Source organism: Trachemys scripta, chromosome 18, assembly GCF_013100865.1.
Source record: "Trachemys scripta elegans isolate TJP31775 chromosome 18, CAS_Tse_1.0, whole genome shotgun sequence".
Taxonomy (NCBI): Eukaryota; Metazoa; Chordata; order Testudines; family Emydidae; genus Trachemys; species Trachemys scripta.
In genome coordinates this window covers 3,738,218-3,755,931 of record NC_048315.1, presented here as the reverse complement: position 1 = coordinate 3,755,931, position 17,714 = coordinate 3,738,218, and the positions used below count along the sequence as shown (strand labels likewise).

The window sequence follows — 17,714 nt, the reverse complement described above, 5'->3', positions numbered from 1 at the left end:
CTAATCTTTATTTCTGCCGTGTGGCCACCTTGCCTATTTCAATGTAAGTGCTCTGGGACTGGCTCACCGTGTGTACGCAGATCACTCCCTCCTTCTGTACACCCCACAATGTGAAACGCTTCTCTAGTGACCGCTTCTTAAAATAAAAAAGAGAAGGGGAGAAGCCGAGTGGAACAATGGCAAAGCAACAGTCTAGTTTGGTCTAGTGCAGTGTCTGTGAATAACAATTTCCTCTTGGATGCTGACCCCGGAGTGAAGTGAGCAGCAGTGTAGCGGCTGTGTAATTGCAGATGGGGAAAGCACTGGTCTGGTGTGCGAATCATCCTGTGAACAAAGCAGAGGGTATATTATGTTTTATTAATCCTCCAGGACCTAGGTTTATTATCGAGGTGGTGCTATGCCCATGAACAAAGGAACACAGGCGCTGGGGAATGAAAGGCAGCCCGCGTCAGTCACTTTCAGGAGGTGGGGGGAGAAAGGACTCCAGAGTGGATTGGAGAGAGGCAAATAGACATGATCTGGTGGAGGGAGGTGTTAACGTCAAAGGGAGACTCCGATCACTCTCTGGGGTGGATTGCAAAGGGACGAGGAGAGCAGTGCGTTGCTGCTGTAGCTTTTTTTGCTCCTTTCCAAGAGCAGACCTTTCCTCCTGAATCTTTAGAGCTTTGACTAGTTCCCCACCACCCATTTAGCTGAACCTAATCCTAACATGTGTCCTTTGGTAGAAGAGGAGAAGGCCCATTTCTGCTCTCCTGCATTTAGTTAATATCATGTTGTTGCAACTGGTTGCTATCCCAGCAGGGTGGAACCTGTTCTTGAAGATGGTACATTGGGCTTAAATAACAAGCGAACGTGCAATCTCAGTTGCAAATATCACGAGAGCTATAAGGAAATGACAGGTTTTTCAAGTCAAATCTATACTGCCTGGGTCATTGTTCCTGGAGGGCAAGGGAATTTTTATTAGGCTTTTTGGACAGTACCACAAGATTTCTTGAACAAACTCAATTGCTGTTTCCCCTGCAGTTGCTTGATGGTGGGTCCTGCATTTTAACATGAACTTAACAGACTATTTAGTTCCGGATCCTGATTTATAACCTCTTGGGGGGCAGGAATGAAAGGAAGGGTTTTATTGGTGTTGTTTCTATGGTAACCATGGTTGCTCAGAAGCTGCAACATGAAAAGAAAATGGTGCATTTTTAACCAGAAGTGTCATCAGGGCAAACGACACACACAGTGGTTACACACTGTATGCACCAGCCCCATCCGCACTGCCAGGGTAACAGTCTATGCCACCCAGCCCTGCCATCCTTATTTTGGGACCACCTCTCGTTACAAAGACCATCACTCACATCACATGCTCTGCTACATCCAGGGTTGCACCTAGCTTGGCAAATTTAGGACCAGCAGGATGGCCCTGTCACAGGTACCTACAGTGGGAGTGCTAGAGTAGCCAAGACTTGGATGCTTTCGACACAGCCCAGAGTAGGAGCAAAGAGACATGGTGGGGGAAAAAGCCAAGTCCGGTGGACACTGCAGTCTCCATGTCTCACCAAAGGTAGAGCTGCAATATCAGTGAATTTTTATTGGACCTGTGTTTGCAGTCAATGTTCATTACAGGAAAGAACGAGCGTCGGGAATGCTCCCTCTTGGCTAGCGAGAGCTGTATACACCTTACAGAAATTAAGCCCACACTTTCTCAAGCACTGGCCTGTGCTCACGATCTCTCTCTTTGTTATTGTGGGTCTCAGTTCCTGTTTGTGTAGGTCAGTGCCCCACATAGGCTGAGCTGTGTCTGCAGCTGCCATTTTCAAGGTGTGTCAGCTTCCCCAGTATAACCCTGCTGTTTGCCTGTTTTGCCACAGGCTGACACTCGGTGCAAGCAGTCTCAGGACCCATGCAAAATCAGCTCTTGCTTTCTGTCTTCAGTGGCATTTGCGTTCCCATTTCCAGTGCCCTTGGGGCAGAAAATGGCTCTGTCACGTCTCTTGTCTGCCGTGCGTGGGAACAGCTGCTTCTTGTCTGGAGGGAGCACATCACATATTTGTTTTCTGTTACATGCTGGGTTCCAACTCCTGAGCTAAAACCATTGCTCTGTTCTTACTCTGGGGTGGATTTCAGGAACTCATCTGGAATACACACACGTGCCTTGGCTTCTGATACCAAGTGGTGCTGAATGCGGAGCAATCACAGGCAACAACTGAGCAAAGGCTTGCAGTGTGGCTCCTGGCCCCTAGGGCTGTGATTGATTCCCCCTTGTTTTCCACTGCCGGCCACGGGATGCACTGACGTTTTCTCTTCTCAGTTTGCCTGAGTGTGTTCTGGCCAGGTGAGAGCTCCAGTAACCTGATTTCTGCCGGCTACCTGTCCAGCCTAAGCCACTCTCCACCTTAATAACCACACCCGGCTCTGTGGCTCTCAAAGCACTTTACAGAGGAGAGAGAGTATCACTGGCTGGGATTGTCACTGAGGGCCTAAGAGAGTTAGGCACCCTCCCCTGGACTCCTGAAGTCCCCAGCCACTATTGTACAAATGGGGAAACTGAGGCACCAAGAGGGGAAGTGTCTTGCCCAGGCTGGTCAGTGGCAGAACCCAGGTCTCCAGATTGCTCCAGTCAGGGGGCACTGTTGTCACTTAGGGTATGTCCTGATTGCAATAAATGATCTGCAGTGCAGAGTCTCAGCACCCAGGTCAGTTGACCTGAGTTACAGGGCTAGAAATACCAGTGTAGACATTTGGGCCCAGGGCGGAGCCTGGGTTCTGAAACCTGGTTATGGGGGAGGGTCTCAAGCTCCAGACTGAGTAGAAATGTCTACACTTATTTTTAGCAGCTCGAGGGCCACCAACCCGAGTCAATTGACCTGGGCTCTGAGACGCAGTTTTTCTTTGCAGTGTAGACGTACCCTTCATCTTACTCGGCCACCTCTTGGAAGTGAGAAGTGTTTCCCCTGGATTCCAGGAGCTCTCAGATCTGGTCTCATGGGATCACAGTCAGGCCAGAGGGGAACAAAGGAGAGATCCCCTGGCCCTGGCCCAGTCTGGCTATCTTCCAAAGTTGTTCCTGATCCCGTCCTGTTTTCTCCTCCTGCATCTCCTGTGCCTGTGGGTGGCCTGACGCCACCTTAGCGACCAGTGGCAGAGCTTAGCCTGCCGTTTTAGCCAGGCTGGTTTCTGGTTTCACAGGAGCAGGCCTGCATCCGTTGCGATCCTATCTGCTTCCACAGGGGTCTAGCTTCCAAGTGAAATGTAACATGAACATGTGTAGGGTGGTAATGAGTCACTCAGGTCATCAGAGCCCCAGTATGCCAAGGGCTGTACAAATACACAGATGGTAAATTACCATCCCTGCTTCAAGGAGTGTACAAAACGCATGGGGATTGCAGGCTGGCAGAATGTCCTTACCCAAAGGGAAATTTGGCCAGGCCATTGGGGTTAATGCCCACCTGCTGGGAAAACCCGTGAGATCTTTAAAAAGCTCAGGGGTTGATGTCTGTCCCCTCTGAAAGACTTCATTTCTAAACGTCTTCAGGAAGACGGGTTACGAAGCACTTTCTTTCCAACTTCCAAAGGCTGGATGTGCCTCTGAAGTTTGCTGTTTGCTGGGCGTGAAATATGTTCGCAGTCTAATGAACTAGTGAACAAGTTAAACGCCATGAAGAGATGACCTGGTTTTGTGTGGTGTTAGAGGCAGCAGAGAGCAGGGACATAGGCTGTTTGGTTCTAGGACGAGGAAACCATTAGCAGGAATTTAAAGCCCACTGGGTTGATTTTTTTGTCCACTTGCACAGTTTCTAGCAGTCACATTACTAACACACAGGAACTTATCACCTTCCCTCCGGAGACCTTTCTGGAATAGAAAGGAATTACGGTCCAGAGATGATCCCCTGCTCACAGACGAATGCAGCCAACAGGAGCTGGGAAGGTTTTAGCCAGGAAAAGGAAAAGTGATTTAAAAAACTCCCCAAAGGTCCCATTCAGAAGAAAGATCATCACAAAGGTTGGTGTTTTGCTGAATACACAGAGGAAGAAATCAAGCACTTGATCAAGTGCTCTGGGTAATGGTGAAACCCGACAGGAGATGTACATGGAGAAACAGGCTGGCACTAAGATGTCATCATGTCATCACATAAAGATGTGACACTGAAAGAATTTTCCCATGGTAGGGTGTTGAGATGCCTGGTTTGAAAGAAGGTCCATGGTCATTGTACCTTGGCAAGACATACTCTCCCATGAAGGAAAAGTGGGGGAAGAAGGAAGAGATGTTTTACAGAGGATAGAGACCAAAGCAGTAGCGATGATAAACCAAGGCAAAATACCTCTTTGAGAACATAAAAACAGGATCAGTGGAGAATCCAGCAGTGTGACAGGTCCACATACAACTGGGGAGACCCACATTCAAATCCCGGCTCTGCCACAGACTTCCCATGTGACCTTGGACAAATCACTTAGGCCCAGATCCACAAAGATATTTAGGCTTCTAATTTCCATTGATTTCAATGGATGGTAGAAACCGAAATGCCTTTGTGGATTTGAGCGTTAGGTTTTCTGGGTCTCAATTCTCCATCAGTAAAATGAGGACAACAGCACTTCCCTTCCTCACAGGGGTGCTGCGAGGAGAAATCCATTACAGATTGCAAAGTGCTCACATACCACAGCGATGGCACCTTAGGTAGCTACAAAGATTGAGAATTAAATACCAGACACTGGGAAGCACAGCTGAGGGGAGCTACATGGCTGCATCCCAGCGCTATCTGTTTGCACCACGAATTAGCTGGGTTTTTCTTTTTAGATGCTGTCCCAACTTGCACCCTGAAGGTGTAATATTAAATGGCAAGGCTCATCTGGCAGAGGACAGTGCGAACCTCTGGAGATGTGAGCGGCACACCCACGTGCTCTGCCCTGAGGGCAGCTAGGAGGGTGGCGACTTGTGATTGGCTAAGAATTGTGCACAGCCTATTATGGTGTTATGCTATCTTCCACCCTGCCCTCTTGTTTCTCATCCACCTGCCATGTCTTGTCTTTTAGGCTACAAGCTCTTTAGGGTGTGTTGGGTACAGCAGGGTAGTCAATTAATTTTTGTCAAGGTCCAAATTTCCTGGTCAAGGTCCAGACTCCAGAAAAAATAATTAAAAAATAACAATAATGATAATAATAAGTAAATAAAAAGATTTTTGGATCCCGTTCAAAAGAGTCTGGCAGTCCGGATTTGGCCTGCAGTCCACCTATTGACTACCCCGGATACAGTATGAAAATTACAAGCTATCACTGTAAGTATGAGGGGTTTCCTGGACTTGCTTCCTGGCTGGGGGACGTTGTAGGGAAGCATCCGATCTGGGTCTTTCAGCAGTCAGTCTGCAAAGAGCCAACCTAGGGTAAGGTTGGGGGAGTTGTACTTCTCTGCCTTAGAGAGCAGCCTGCTTTATCTCTCTGTTGTGGGCTCTCGTGTGTTAAGGTTCTGGATTTTAAGAAATAAAGTCGTGTTACCTTGCAAACTTCCAGCAAAAGTATTTTATGTTTTTTCTAACTTCTCTGTTTGTGTGCCATAAACATACAGGGACTATCATTTACGATATGTCTGGGCAGCCCCTAGTGCAATGGGTCCCTGGCCTGGCTGGCCTGCAGATGCTACCATAATATAAATGTTTAATAATAACTGCACTGCTTGAGCTCAGATTTGATCATAATAAATAACTAGATACACTTTCAGAACAGAGAGAGAGAGAGATTTATGAAAGCTGGTCAGAGACGGGAGGGGGTTGCATGCACCACAGCACAGGTGTTGGGGGGCAGGGACGGCTGTGCGAGGGGAGGCAACGCCGCCCATGTTCCGGAGTAATAACAGGCTAGCATTTCTTTAGGTGAATGCTGCCAATGGAATTAGTCTAGTAGCAGGTCCCACTTCACAGCAGTAGAGCATCTTCTGCGAAGTACGTATTAATGAGAGAACTTTCAGGCATGGATGCGGTAACTAGGTACATTTTATCTTCAGTGGAGGCGCTGAAATGCATCGGAAGCATCTAATGGCACTTGTATTCGTTACATAATCCCGTCATGCATGTAATACATTTGCTATTATCACTATAGCCTGAATACTGATAACCCAGGGGACTGAGTGACAGGTGAACCATGGGCTAAAGATTTAACAGTGAATGTAAGCACCATAACGTGAAAGGGAAGGGATGGGGGAAGCCTAGTATGACAGTGCTCTGTTTCTAATTTCAGGGCAGAATAAATGTTAAAAGCTCTGTTGGGAGACCGGCGACAGGATGTGAGATTAAAAGAAAATCCGTTCTATTAGTGAGCACTCTGGCTACTAATTCGGTGAAAAAATATTTGGAGGGCTGTTAAGATTCCAAAGGTACAGCGGGGCATTGTGAGTCTTGCATGACGGGACATGAGGCCCCCACGGGCGTCAGACCCCACCACCTCTCATGGGAAAGGCATTGTTAAGTAATGGCTTCTCCTGCAGTACTCTAGAACGTGCCGGTTACCGGGGGCAGTTTATGCATGTGAAACAGTAGGACAATTGGACAGGCAGTGGTACATGATGCCACTGCTTCCCAAAATCAGCTTGATTTCTGAGCTGAGCAAGTGGGCTGGGGGATGAGCAGCGCTTGGCTCAGGGGCTGCCTGTTTTCATGTTCGCTGTCCCGTTAACACCTCTGTGTGTGTGTCCTTTCAGACGAGTGCAGTGCTGTGCTCTGGAGGCTGTGGTCTCTTGGCCATCAGCTGCCTGCTGGCGATCATCGCTATATTCCTGCCCAGCGGGCTCTGTGAGAGACGAGTGTGCACCCTGGCTGGCTACATGCAGACAGCAGCGGGTAAGTGACCTGGACACCAGCCTCAGCATTTTTTCTTGTGTCCTATGTGGTTAAAATGGCGTTGTTATTTTCCAGTACAATTCACTGCACAGGGACTCTGGCCAAAGCTATCACGGAAGTCAGTGGGACAGTGAATGCTCAGGGCCTCTGAAAATGAGGCCACTTATTTAGGTGCCTAAATACGGATTTTGATGTCTTGCTTTGGCACCCAAGTCTGTAGATTTTGGCTACGGGTCTTGCAACACCAAATTGGACCATCAGCTCTGGCATCCTCCACCTAGTAGCAGCCAATGCTTCAAAGGAAGGCAATGTGGAAGCATACATGGAAATGCTAATACATGTGAAAATAACATTAAGGCCCAAGCTGCAATGCAGAAACTCTTCAGGACGGCAGGGTCTTGCTTACAAAAATGTTTGTCAAGAGTCGTCTTAACCAGATCCTTTTGTAACGCTGGTTTCTTAGTGGCAATGATTTGTATCACCAGGAAATTTGCTGCTCCCTTCTGTTAATAATTTTTATTCTGTCCAGCCAGTTAGGAATGTCTCAACTCACAGGTTTCCTTTTATTCTTATTCTTATTATTTATTCTCTACCCAACTTTTGCTGTAGCTTTCCTTAAAACACCAGCGAGATCATGCTATAATTGTGGACAGTCTGGTAAACCCAGGTGAGATCCATTTTATAAAGAGGGGCCTACACAAAGCTTGGCAAACACCTGACCACTGTGAGACGTGATGAGATCTGCCAGGTGTTCCAGCAAGTTGTGGTCTATACTGAACTCCAAGGAAGGGATGGAGTTACTGATGGTATCGTCCCAATGAACTCAGATACGTCTCTGTTTCTTTAGATATATTGACATCTGAATGTGAAGCAGTTGCTGAGTTCATTGGTTTGGTTTAGTTTGGGTGCGAACACACCGGTGGGCCAGATTCTGCTTTCTGTGCTGGTGCAGTCACTGGCAGAACGGCCACATTTCTGGTAGAGCTAAAACTGGCTCCGTGGGCACAAATGTATTTTCCCCCGGACACGGCAGGAGCTAGCCCTTCTCTCTTGTTGTTAGGGCATGTCTGTTGTTTCTCCCTCACTCTGCTGTAATAATTTGCACTTGCATAGCATCTTTCATCTGAGCATCTAACAGCAGTTTGCAAACACTAATTAATTCCCACAGCAGCCCTGTGAGGTAAGTAAATATTAGCCAGTAGGCGATGCTTTGCTGCAGATATTGTATCTTTTATGTGAATTACCGTATTGATTCTTGTAATAGGAATTAAAATTTAATTAAAATAAGACATTATCCATTGGGTGGGAGAGAGGGGAACAGTGTCTTTATTATTATTATTATTTGTATTGCAATAACAACTAGCAGCTCCATCACAGACCAGGACCCCATTGTGTTGGGCGCTGTACCAACACAACAAAAAGACCCTAACCCAGGAAACTGGACAAAGCTGGATTGAACAATGGATGGGAGACTCCTGGCTCCCAGTTCTGTGTGCCAGCCATTCTCTTATGTACAAATGACAGTCCTCACTGTGGCTTTGCATATTTTTATTAGATAAAATTCCATACACAGAATTTAAGTGAACTCACAGAAGTGTACGTATGCGCACACACACTTCATGTATGGTGTGAAGCAGGATTCTGAGCCAGTAGTTGAATGAAGAACTGCTGACTCACAAGGACCTACGCACAAAGCAGATGCAATCAGACCCGTCGTTCTTCATGCCTGACACCCCCTTGGTGATGTAAGTAACCAGCCAAAGACTCACAGCATTAATTGCTAGGCACAAAACAAGGGAAAACAGGTTCACTTTGCTAACAGTGTCAGAATTGAAAAATACTGTAAGCAACTTCTGACATTTAGTAGGGCTTAAAAATATTGCCTCTTGAGACCCAAACCCTATTTATAATGGCTGTCCAGATTTCATTCACGTTCTTACCATCATTGCTGTTAAAAGTTTCTGCACGTAACTGAAATTCTGGAGACTTGTGATGTCTCTGTTCCTTGTAGCCAAGCTGACCTGAAACAGACCAGTCTTATGCCCACACTGGCTTGTGTCTCCCGCATTCCCCACTCCACCCTTACACTCCCCCAGCATGCCTAAGCGGAACGGCCCTGCTTTATCTTCGTGGTTATTTGTGTTTAATTCTTTGTTCCTCATTAACATCCTTTCAAAGGGTTTAAAGAAAGAAAGAAAGAAAGAAAGAAAGAAAGAAAGAAAGAAAGAAAGAAAGAAAGAAAGAAAGAAAGAAAGGGTTTAGTCTTGTAGCTCCTAATTTGTTGGTCAGAATAAAAAATCCATCCCCCAAGATGCAGATGACATTCCTGATGTATTTTTGTTCAGCTCCAGGGGGTCTTTGCCTGGAAGTTGCCCCTGGGATGGGGCTTGAACTAAGGTACCCCACACAGATGCCGTCTAGGGAATGGCAGGTGATGAATTCAGAGATTTCAGAAAGGGCACTGAAAACAAATGCCACGTCCTGACAGAAAACACCCAGAGCCAAACTTTAGTTACCTGCCAGGAAAACACCCACTGCCATACACCTGTTTGTGTTTGCAGAACCCCCCGAGGCTGTGCAGGGGCGGGCACAGTGGCCTCACTGTCAGGTTTGAAGCACACAATGGCTCCCGGCACCTACTGGTTCAAATCCCAGCAGGTTTAACTGTGCCCCTCCCTCAGAGATAAATCGCCATTTAGCCAGTTTACTTGGTTCAGTCTCTTAAGTGAAACCAAGGGGGTGTGAGTGTTCTAAGGCCTGTATTCCCGTTGTGAGCAGAGAAGTGTGTCCTTGTTCAACCCCCCCGCCCCGCTATTGTGTAATGCATTATGTGCTGTCTCCTGCACCTTTGCCATCAGCAGGAGCCGAGCATTCCCAGCCTCTCAAGGACTGGGCCCGACGTGGTCCTGGGCAGAGACTGGGACCAGGAATCTCTTTCTCCAGCTAGAAATCTCTACTGCAGCCTTAGCCACTCACACCGACACCCTTTGTTCTCAGGGAGTGCCTGACGGCTGTTGCCCAGCAGGGTTTATAGCTGAATGAGCGCGCCATGGCGTACCTTTTAGAAACCCACCAGGGTGGGCAGCCTCAGGGGCGTACGGAGAAAACCTATCACATCTCCTCACTCAGGGATGTAGTGAGGTACTAGCAAGTCCCATAGGGGCAGACAGAGATTGCAAACCCCAGGCTTTGAAAGACAAGTGGCTGGTGGAGTTGGAGGGCAGTGTGTGGAGGGAATCGCTCCCTGAATGCTCAGGTGTTTGCCTGAAAATATCTTGATTCAATACCATTGCTTCGGGACTTTAGCAGAAAGAAATGATGTTGGTTATGGCTGTGATTGAGTTAAAGCAGGAGGACAAACCCACTGGTGTGTCTGTGCCATAGAATAAACACACTTCCCTGAAGATATCCTCTGGCCCCAGAAATCCAGCAGAATTCCCAAGTGAGATGCCTCATTATCTGACCTGCAGACTTCAATCAGCTTTCTCGTGTTGCGAGGGAAAATCCTGTTACACGGTATCCTCACTGCAGCGCTAAATATGAACTAATCCTGCGGGATCTGATTTGAAAGCAGATGGACAGACCCGTTTCTCCCATCTGACTGCACTGAGGCTGTTATTAAAGATGACTGTTCATGCTCAGCTGAAGGGATAATGAAAGCGAAGAAGGAAGCTGCTCACCTATCAGAATCTCTCCGGCTCCTGCCTCCAAATTGCTCGCTATTATAGCTGTGTGTACGGAGGCCAGGCTTCCCACACAGCCTGCCCTTTCCCGCTGCTGCTGAACCTCCTATTCGTTGGGGACAACAAATAGAATCTAAGGGCGCCCCATGCCCCCATAAAGCGCTCCCCTGGGAAATGGAGAAGGTGCAGCAGTGCTCTCTGAGCCTTCTCTCTGCTGCCCACCAGCCATCGATGAGTTTGTTCCTTCCACCTCCAGGGTGGATGTGCTGTAGGAGAGTCAGGGTTGGCTCCTGGAGAGCTCCGTGGTATCAAGAATATTTTGTTGCTGTGCTTGGCTCTTGGTTTGATTGCTAGCTAGTGTCGTAGATGAGCCCAGCGATCCATGGGAGTGCAACGTGCAGCTGAGCGGGGCGCCTGAGTTCAGGTCCTGAGCTTGTTACAAGCTTCCTGGGCTCAAGGAGTGAGGGCTCAGCCCTTTGGGAAAACATCCCAGAATTGCCTGTCCCATATGTCCTCACTTGCCTCTTCTGCCGCATGACGCAGCATCGATAGAGACTAGACGGGGCTCTGTCCAGACCTGCCTGGCGGAGGGCATGTCCCTGTGGCACAAGGCCTTCACCCATTGTGGAGGTGCTGGGTAAATAAAGAAGTGAACATAGGGCCATCCCTGAAGAAATCCTCCTGCCTTTGGGGCTGAAAACCTGCAGAGGGCCAAGTCTCACGTGGAGGGAAAAAGGAGGTTTTCTCAGTGGGCGGCTAGTCTAAGTGGCCTCAGGATTAGAGCTTTGTGTGCCATTTTCAGTGGCTCAGGAGATGGGAGGAGGGAGAGTCCAGACTTCTTGTTGTGCAGCCTTTCCCTGAGCCTTCATCAGAGACTATGAAGGCATCACCAGGGGCAAGTGCTCCAGGAAGAGGTTAAAAAGAAAACAAGGGAAGCCAGTGCTCAGAACCGCTGCTCCGTCCCCTAGCTCTGGGGCAGTGGTAACCTTCAGATCATCACGCTTCAAAACGCACGCATCCTGCTCTGCAGCCTGCTCGGCTCTCGCTCCCACCTAGCAGCTCTGGCCCAGGAATGGGTTTGGAGAAGCACATGGTTCGGGTGGCGAATTTCCCAGTCTTGGTTAGCGTTCGCCTCTCTCCAGGCCTGGGAGCACTTACTGCAGGGGGGCTGAAGCAAAGGAATGGAATAAATGCATCGACGCGTGCTCAGAGGGAACATGCAGCAGAACTGGTTGGTAGAGTCAGTAACCAACCCAGGACTGAAATCACAAGGCCCCGGAGTCGAAGGAGATTCCCGCCCCGCTGCCGCTTCACGGCTTTGCTTCGTCCCTGGTGAAAAGCTTTGGCCGTCTAGAGATGGTTGGGGAGGAGAGAATCACTCTCTGAAAGTGTTATGGAGCCCAACCAGACAGCTGAGTCCCGTCTGAGGTCAGGATTCATTATGGAGCAATGGTCTGGAAAGGCCCTTTCAATCCTAGAGGTGCTGCCACAGCACGATGAGCTGCCACGGAAGGAATCATACACCTTTGGAAAGAGCCACGATGTCCATCCCACTATGGAGACCGCAGCAGGTGATGCAGCAGGGAGAGAGAACTGAGTTTGTCTTTGCAGCACTTCCTACCAATAGCCGTTCAACATAGATGTTGCAAAGGGGCCAGCCTTGCTTCGTCCTGGGTTGAGATGAGGCAGGTTAGTGTGACTGCAAAGGAGGGAGATTATCCTGGAGAACATGTGGCAGCAAAGAAGGCCGAGTACACTGGGCACATCACTTCCCCCACTTGTTGCCTCAGTTTCCCTCTTCTCTGACAGGAATGATGTTCCAATTTAACTCCCCAGCTCTGCCACGAATGTCCTACACAATACTGGGCCAGTCACTTAGTTCCCCATTTGTGAAGTGTGCACAATCGCACTTCCCTTGCTCACAGAGGTGTTGTGGATACAGGGCTGGATTTAGGGGCAGGTGACCCAGGTGACCACCGGGGGTGCTGGGCTTGGGGTTAGTGACAAAAGGGAAAAAAGAATGTTTGACAAAAAATCTTTCAGGTATTCCGTATGTGGTTTCATTTTTTTACTAACCTCCTAGAATGTTCTGGACCTTTGTAGAATCTTGTGGAACCTTCCAGACTTTCTGAGATCTACATTTTCCTTGAACCCTCTAGAATGTTGTCAGCCAGACCCTCGTGGGTATAAGAGGGGCCGGGCGTCGCCAATCAGTCTGTGAGATATAAGAACGAAATGAAGTGAGAGCCCAGCTGCGATATTGTCAACCTCATTTTATTGTGTAATTGTGAAAGTATACTTGTGACAGGGATAAATCATGCATACAAATTGTGCATCACAGTCGTGAAATGGGCTACAAATGCAATACAAAATAAGGTATTCAAAAGTTTAACAATTGGAGGGAGGGGGCGCCACAGATGCTCCTCACCTGGGGCGCTATTTGGTCTAGGACTGGCCCTGTGTGGATAAACGTGTTACAGATGTGAGATGAAATGCATCCTAGAATACTCAAGGAGCTGACTGAGGAGATATCTGAGCCATTAGCGATGATCTTTGAAAAGTCATGGAAGATGGGAGAGATTCCAGAAGACTGGAAAAGGGCAAATATAGTGCCAATCTATAAAAAGGGAAATAAGGACAACCCGGGGAATTACAGACCAGTCAGCTTAACTTCTGTACCTGGAAAGATAATGGAGCAAATAATTAAGCAATCAGTTTGCAGACATCTAGAAGATAATAAGGTGATAAGTAACAGTCAGCATGGATTTGTCAAAAACAAATTGTGTCAAACCAACCTGATAGCTTTCTTTGACAGGGTAACAAGCCTTGTGGATGGGGGGAAGCAATAGGTGTGGTATATCTTGACTTTAGTAAAGCTTTTGATACTATCTCGCATGATCTTCTCATAAACAAACTAGGGAAATGCAGCCTAGATGGAGCTACTATAAGGTGGGTGCAAAACTGGTTGGAAAACCGTTCCCAGAGAGTAGTTATCAGTGGTTCACAGTCAAGCTGGAAGGCATAATGAGTGGGGTCCTGCAGGGATTGGTTCTGGGTCTGGTTCTGTTCAATATCTTCATCAATGATTTAGATAATGGCATAGAGAGTACACTTATACAGGTTGCGGATGATACCAAGTTGGGAGGGGTTGCAGATGCTTTGGAGGATAGGATTATAATTCAAAATGATCTGGACAAACTGGAGAATTGGTCTGAAGTAAATAGGATGAAATTCAATAAGGACAAATGCAAAGTACTCCACTTAGGAAGGAACAATCAGTTGCCCACACATACAAAATGGGAAATGACTGCCTAGGACAGAGTACTGTGGAAAGGGATCTGGGGGTCATAGTGGACCAGAAGCTAAATATGAGTCAACAGTGTAACGCTGTTGCAAAAAAAGCAAACATCATTCTGGGATGTATCAGCAGGAGTGTTTACGCAAGACATGGGAAGTAATTCTTCCGCTCTACTCCGTGCTGATTAGCCCCTGGAGTATTGTGTCCAGTTCCGGGCACCACATTTCAGGAAAGATGTGGACAAATTGGAGGAAGTCCAGAGAAGAGCAACAAAAATGATTAAAGGTCTAGAAAACATGACCTATGGGGCAAGATTGAAAAAATACAGGTTGTTTAGTCTGGAGAAGAGAAGACTGAGAGGGGACATGATAACCGTTTTCAAGTACATAAAAGGTTGTTACAAGGAGGAGAGAGAAAAATTATTCTCCTTAACGTCTGAGGGTAGGACAAGAAGCAATGGACTTAAATTGCAACAAGGGAGGTTTAGGTTGGACATTAGGAAAAACTTCCTAACTGTCAGGGTGGGTAAACACTGGAATAAATTGCCTTGGGAGGATGTGGAATCTCCATCATTGGAGATTTTTAAGAGCAGAATAGACAAACAGCTGCTGGGATGGTCTAGATAATACTTAGTCCTGCCTTGAGTGCAGGGGACTGGACTAGATGACCTCTTGAGGTCCCTTCCAGTCCTATGATTCTTAGTTCAGATACTACAGAGATGGGGTTCTGATAGGTACTCTATCTTGCTAGCTTCCCAAAAAGGGGACAGAGATACTTCCCCTCCTCTGTAAAGCACTTGGAGATCTGTCGGTGAAAAGTGCGATATAAGATTTTAATATTATTATTTGTTGAGCAAAGAGTGTACAGTGTTGCACAGAACCTAGAAACAGACGCTCCCACAGGAATGCCCTCTTCCTTGCATTCAGGACTAAGTCAGTGAAACTGCTTTATGGACTCATTTTAACACTGCAGGTAATGGATTTGCTAATAAAGCATGACTTTCTCATGCTAGGTTGCTAGGGCAGCCGATGAAATTCACACCCTTCTGGGATGTTAAATCATTAATCCATAGAATGTCGTTAGTTACAGGTCAGGAGGAGATATCAGCTGGCTATCATCCTGGCTCCCTCTCTATTTAAAAAATGACAGTGTGCATTGAATTTCCCCCAGCACGAAATGTGTAAGATAGAGAGAACATTAGGGCTGTTAATGAAGGAATTCTACAAGCGTCCGTTCAGCAAAAGAGAGACTGATATATGGATGCTGGAATAGCTCGGCCAGCCAATTCATTATCACCCAGCAGCATTAACGTGCTGGGGATTTTCCAGCCTTCTGGGTATTAACTTGTACAATATATAAAATTCTAGATGAAATTTTCTCTCTCTCTCTCTCTCTCACACACCCACCCACACAGAGCCCATTCCCCTGTGCACAGCCTGCTCACTCGGGATTTGTGTGGAGGGAATTGGGTGTGTGTGGAATCCAACATAACCCCTGCCAATTTGCAATCAGTGCATGCGCAGCTCTGGGTCTCCTCTGCAACTGCTGTGCACTCCCCACATGGGCAATGGAATCCGGATAATCACAGACCCCGTGGCCATGTCTTCTCCTCCTCCCCAATCCCGTCATGGTGGATTATGTGGACCCGGTTGCAGAGCCTAGATCCACCATGCCCATGGGATGAATAATCTCACTGCCTGCCTGCTCAGCTTCACCCCCCATCCTGGGCAGCAGACTCAACTCTACTTGATAAAGATCTTTGCCCAGGGCCATTTTCACCCACTGGAGTATAGAAGCATAGAAATGTCGGGCTGGAAGGGACCTCAAGAGGTCGTCAAGTCCAGCTCCCAGCGCTGAGGCAGAAACAAGTAAACCTAGACCATCCCTGGCAGGGGTTTGTCCCACCTGTTCTTAAAAACCAGCAACGACTGGGATTCCACAGCCTCCCTCAGCGGCCTGTCCCAGAGCTAAACCACCCTGATAGTTAGAAAGTTTTTCCTAATGTCTAACCTAACTTTCCCTTGCTGCAGATTGACCCCGTGACTTATTGTCCTGTCTTCAGTGGACATGGATCACAATTGATCACCGTCCTCTCTCTCCTTTTGGTGACCATGTTCCCCATCTACTCACACGCGTTGTCTGTCTTGTCTATTTATACTGCAAGCTCTTTGAGACAAGATCTGTCTCTTACTATGCGTATGGACCGTGCCTGGTGCAGTGGGCCCAGAATCACGCACTACTGGAATAAAAATTATTTTCAAAATCCACATCAGGCAATGCGGGGCGGGGAGGGAGCAACCAACAGATCAACGTAACTCTGGCTGCACCAGCCTCGTCACTACCTCCAAATCTTCCTCTGCATAGGCTGCAGTGCAGGAAGTCCCTGCAGAACACAGCTCCACAGTGTCATGCAACACGTCAGTGGCAAAGCTGGGAACACAGCTCAGGTTGCCCGGCTCCTCAGGCCAGCGCCCTAGCCACTAGCCCACCGTTAACACCCCCTGCGCTCGGGGCGTTGCATTTGGTGCCGCCGCAGTTTGTGTTGAGGCCAGCACAGATGCTAGGACAGTTAAATAAAAACAAGGACCTCTGAGTGTTTTACTTATATTGAGCAGGCTGGCCATAAACCGTAGCCTCTATGCAGTATTGACAAATGAAAATTTACTAGGTACATTTGGTCAAGCTAATGGGCTGCTTAAGCCCTCGCTGTGCCTCAGTAAGCGCTTTATATTGAGCATTTTAATATCATTTCCCTGTGGATTAATTCTTATTCAAACTGAGGCAGCCCTGAGTCAACAGAATGAAGTCGGGCAGTTTATTGTGATTCAGACACGATGCACCGCTCTGTTTTGTCGTTTCTTTCCCCATGCCTCTCCCCTCCCTCCAAGTGGGAATCTTCGTTAGAAATTAATCTTTCCCCAGCAGGAGGGTGAGCAGCAAGGAGAGAACCTCCTTCCGAAAATAATGACATTTATTGCCTGGTACCAGGGTGGTTTTTTAAGGTAGAATAATTGTGGCTGTACTGTGTAGAGATAAATTGTACGAAGGCTGTGAAACAATGATCTCTTGAGTCTCTGCACAGGAAAGTTCTGTCCTTGCTATGGCCAAGGATAGGACTGATTCTGTCACTGGTAGAGCCAGGAGTGCTTGCTATAAAATGTCATTAGAGATTCTAGGAAATACAATGCATACAGAGGAAGGATGGTTTTGTGGTTAGTGCACTGGGCGGACAGTCAGGAAATATGGATTCAAATTCTGACTCTGCCATAGACTCACTGTATGACTTGGGTCAAGTCACTTACTCCCTTTGTGTCTCCTCAGTTCCACATCTGTAAAGTGGAGGTACTAATACTTCCTTTCTTTGTTTTGATTGTAAGCTCTTTGGGGCAGGAATGACATTTTACTCTATGTATGTATAGAACCTAGCGCCATGGGGTTCTGATCTCGGTTGGGACCATCAGGTGCTACCATAATACAAATAAATAATGCCACCACATTTGTTGCTATAACACCAGCTAACTGTTCCCAAACCTTCAACAAGCTTTCAGTTTATTAGCTACAGTACTCACAAGTGAAAACTATGGCTGAATTGAAGTTTATAGCAAAATTCATCCTGAGTTCCAGGGGACCAAGATTTCACCCTGTATGTGTGGTTTCCCCTAACAGATAAATGACATTTGTAAAAAACTGTATACCCATAATGTGTGTACATGTATATTTGCATCTATATGTATTTAGATATATTCTCTCATGCATCACATACCAAATACAGTTCATTCCATCTATCTACATTTTATTTGTAATGTATAGATAAATTAGTGAGAGCTCAAGCATTGTAAATACACAAGAGTAACAAGCTAGTAAAGCCACATTTGAACTTGCCTCTGAAGTACCAGTTTAAATTGATTCGCTTCA

General features: G+C 47.2%; 1 protein-coding gene across 1 annotated transcript in view; it reads left to right on the top strand.

Annotated features, from left to right (window-relative positions):
- The window catches only part of LOC117867341 (transmembrane protein 211-like), a 159,915-nt gene that overhangs the window by 37,458 nt on the left and 104,743 nt on the right, over positions 1-17,714 (top strand). The window contains exon 2 of the mRNA XM_034752247.1: positions 6,680-6,818. Coding sequence (XP_034608138.1) covers positions 6,680-6,818 — 139 coding nt within the window. The remainder of the gene's footprint in view (positions 1-6,679; positions 6,819-17,714) is intronic.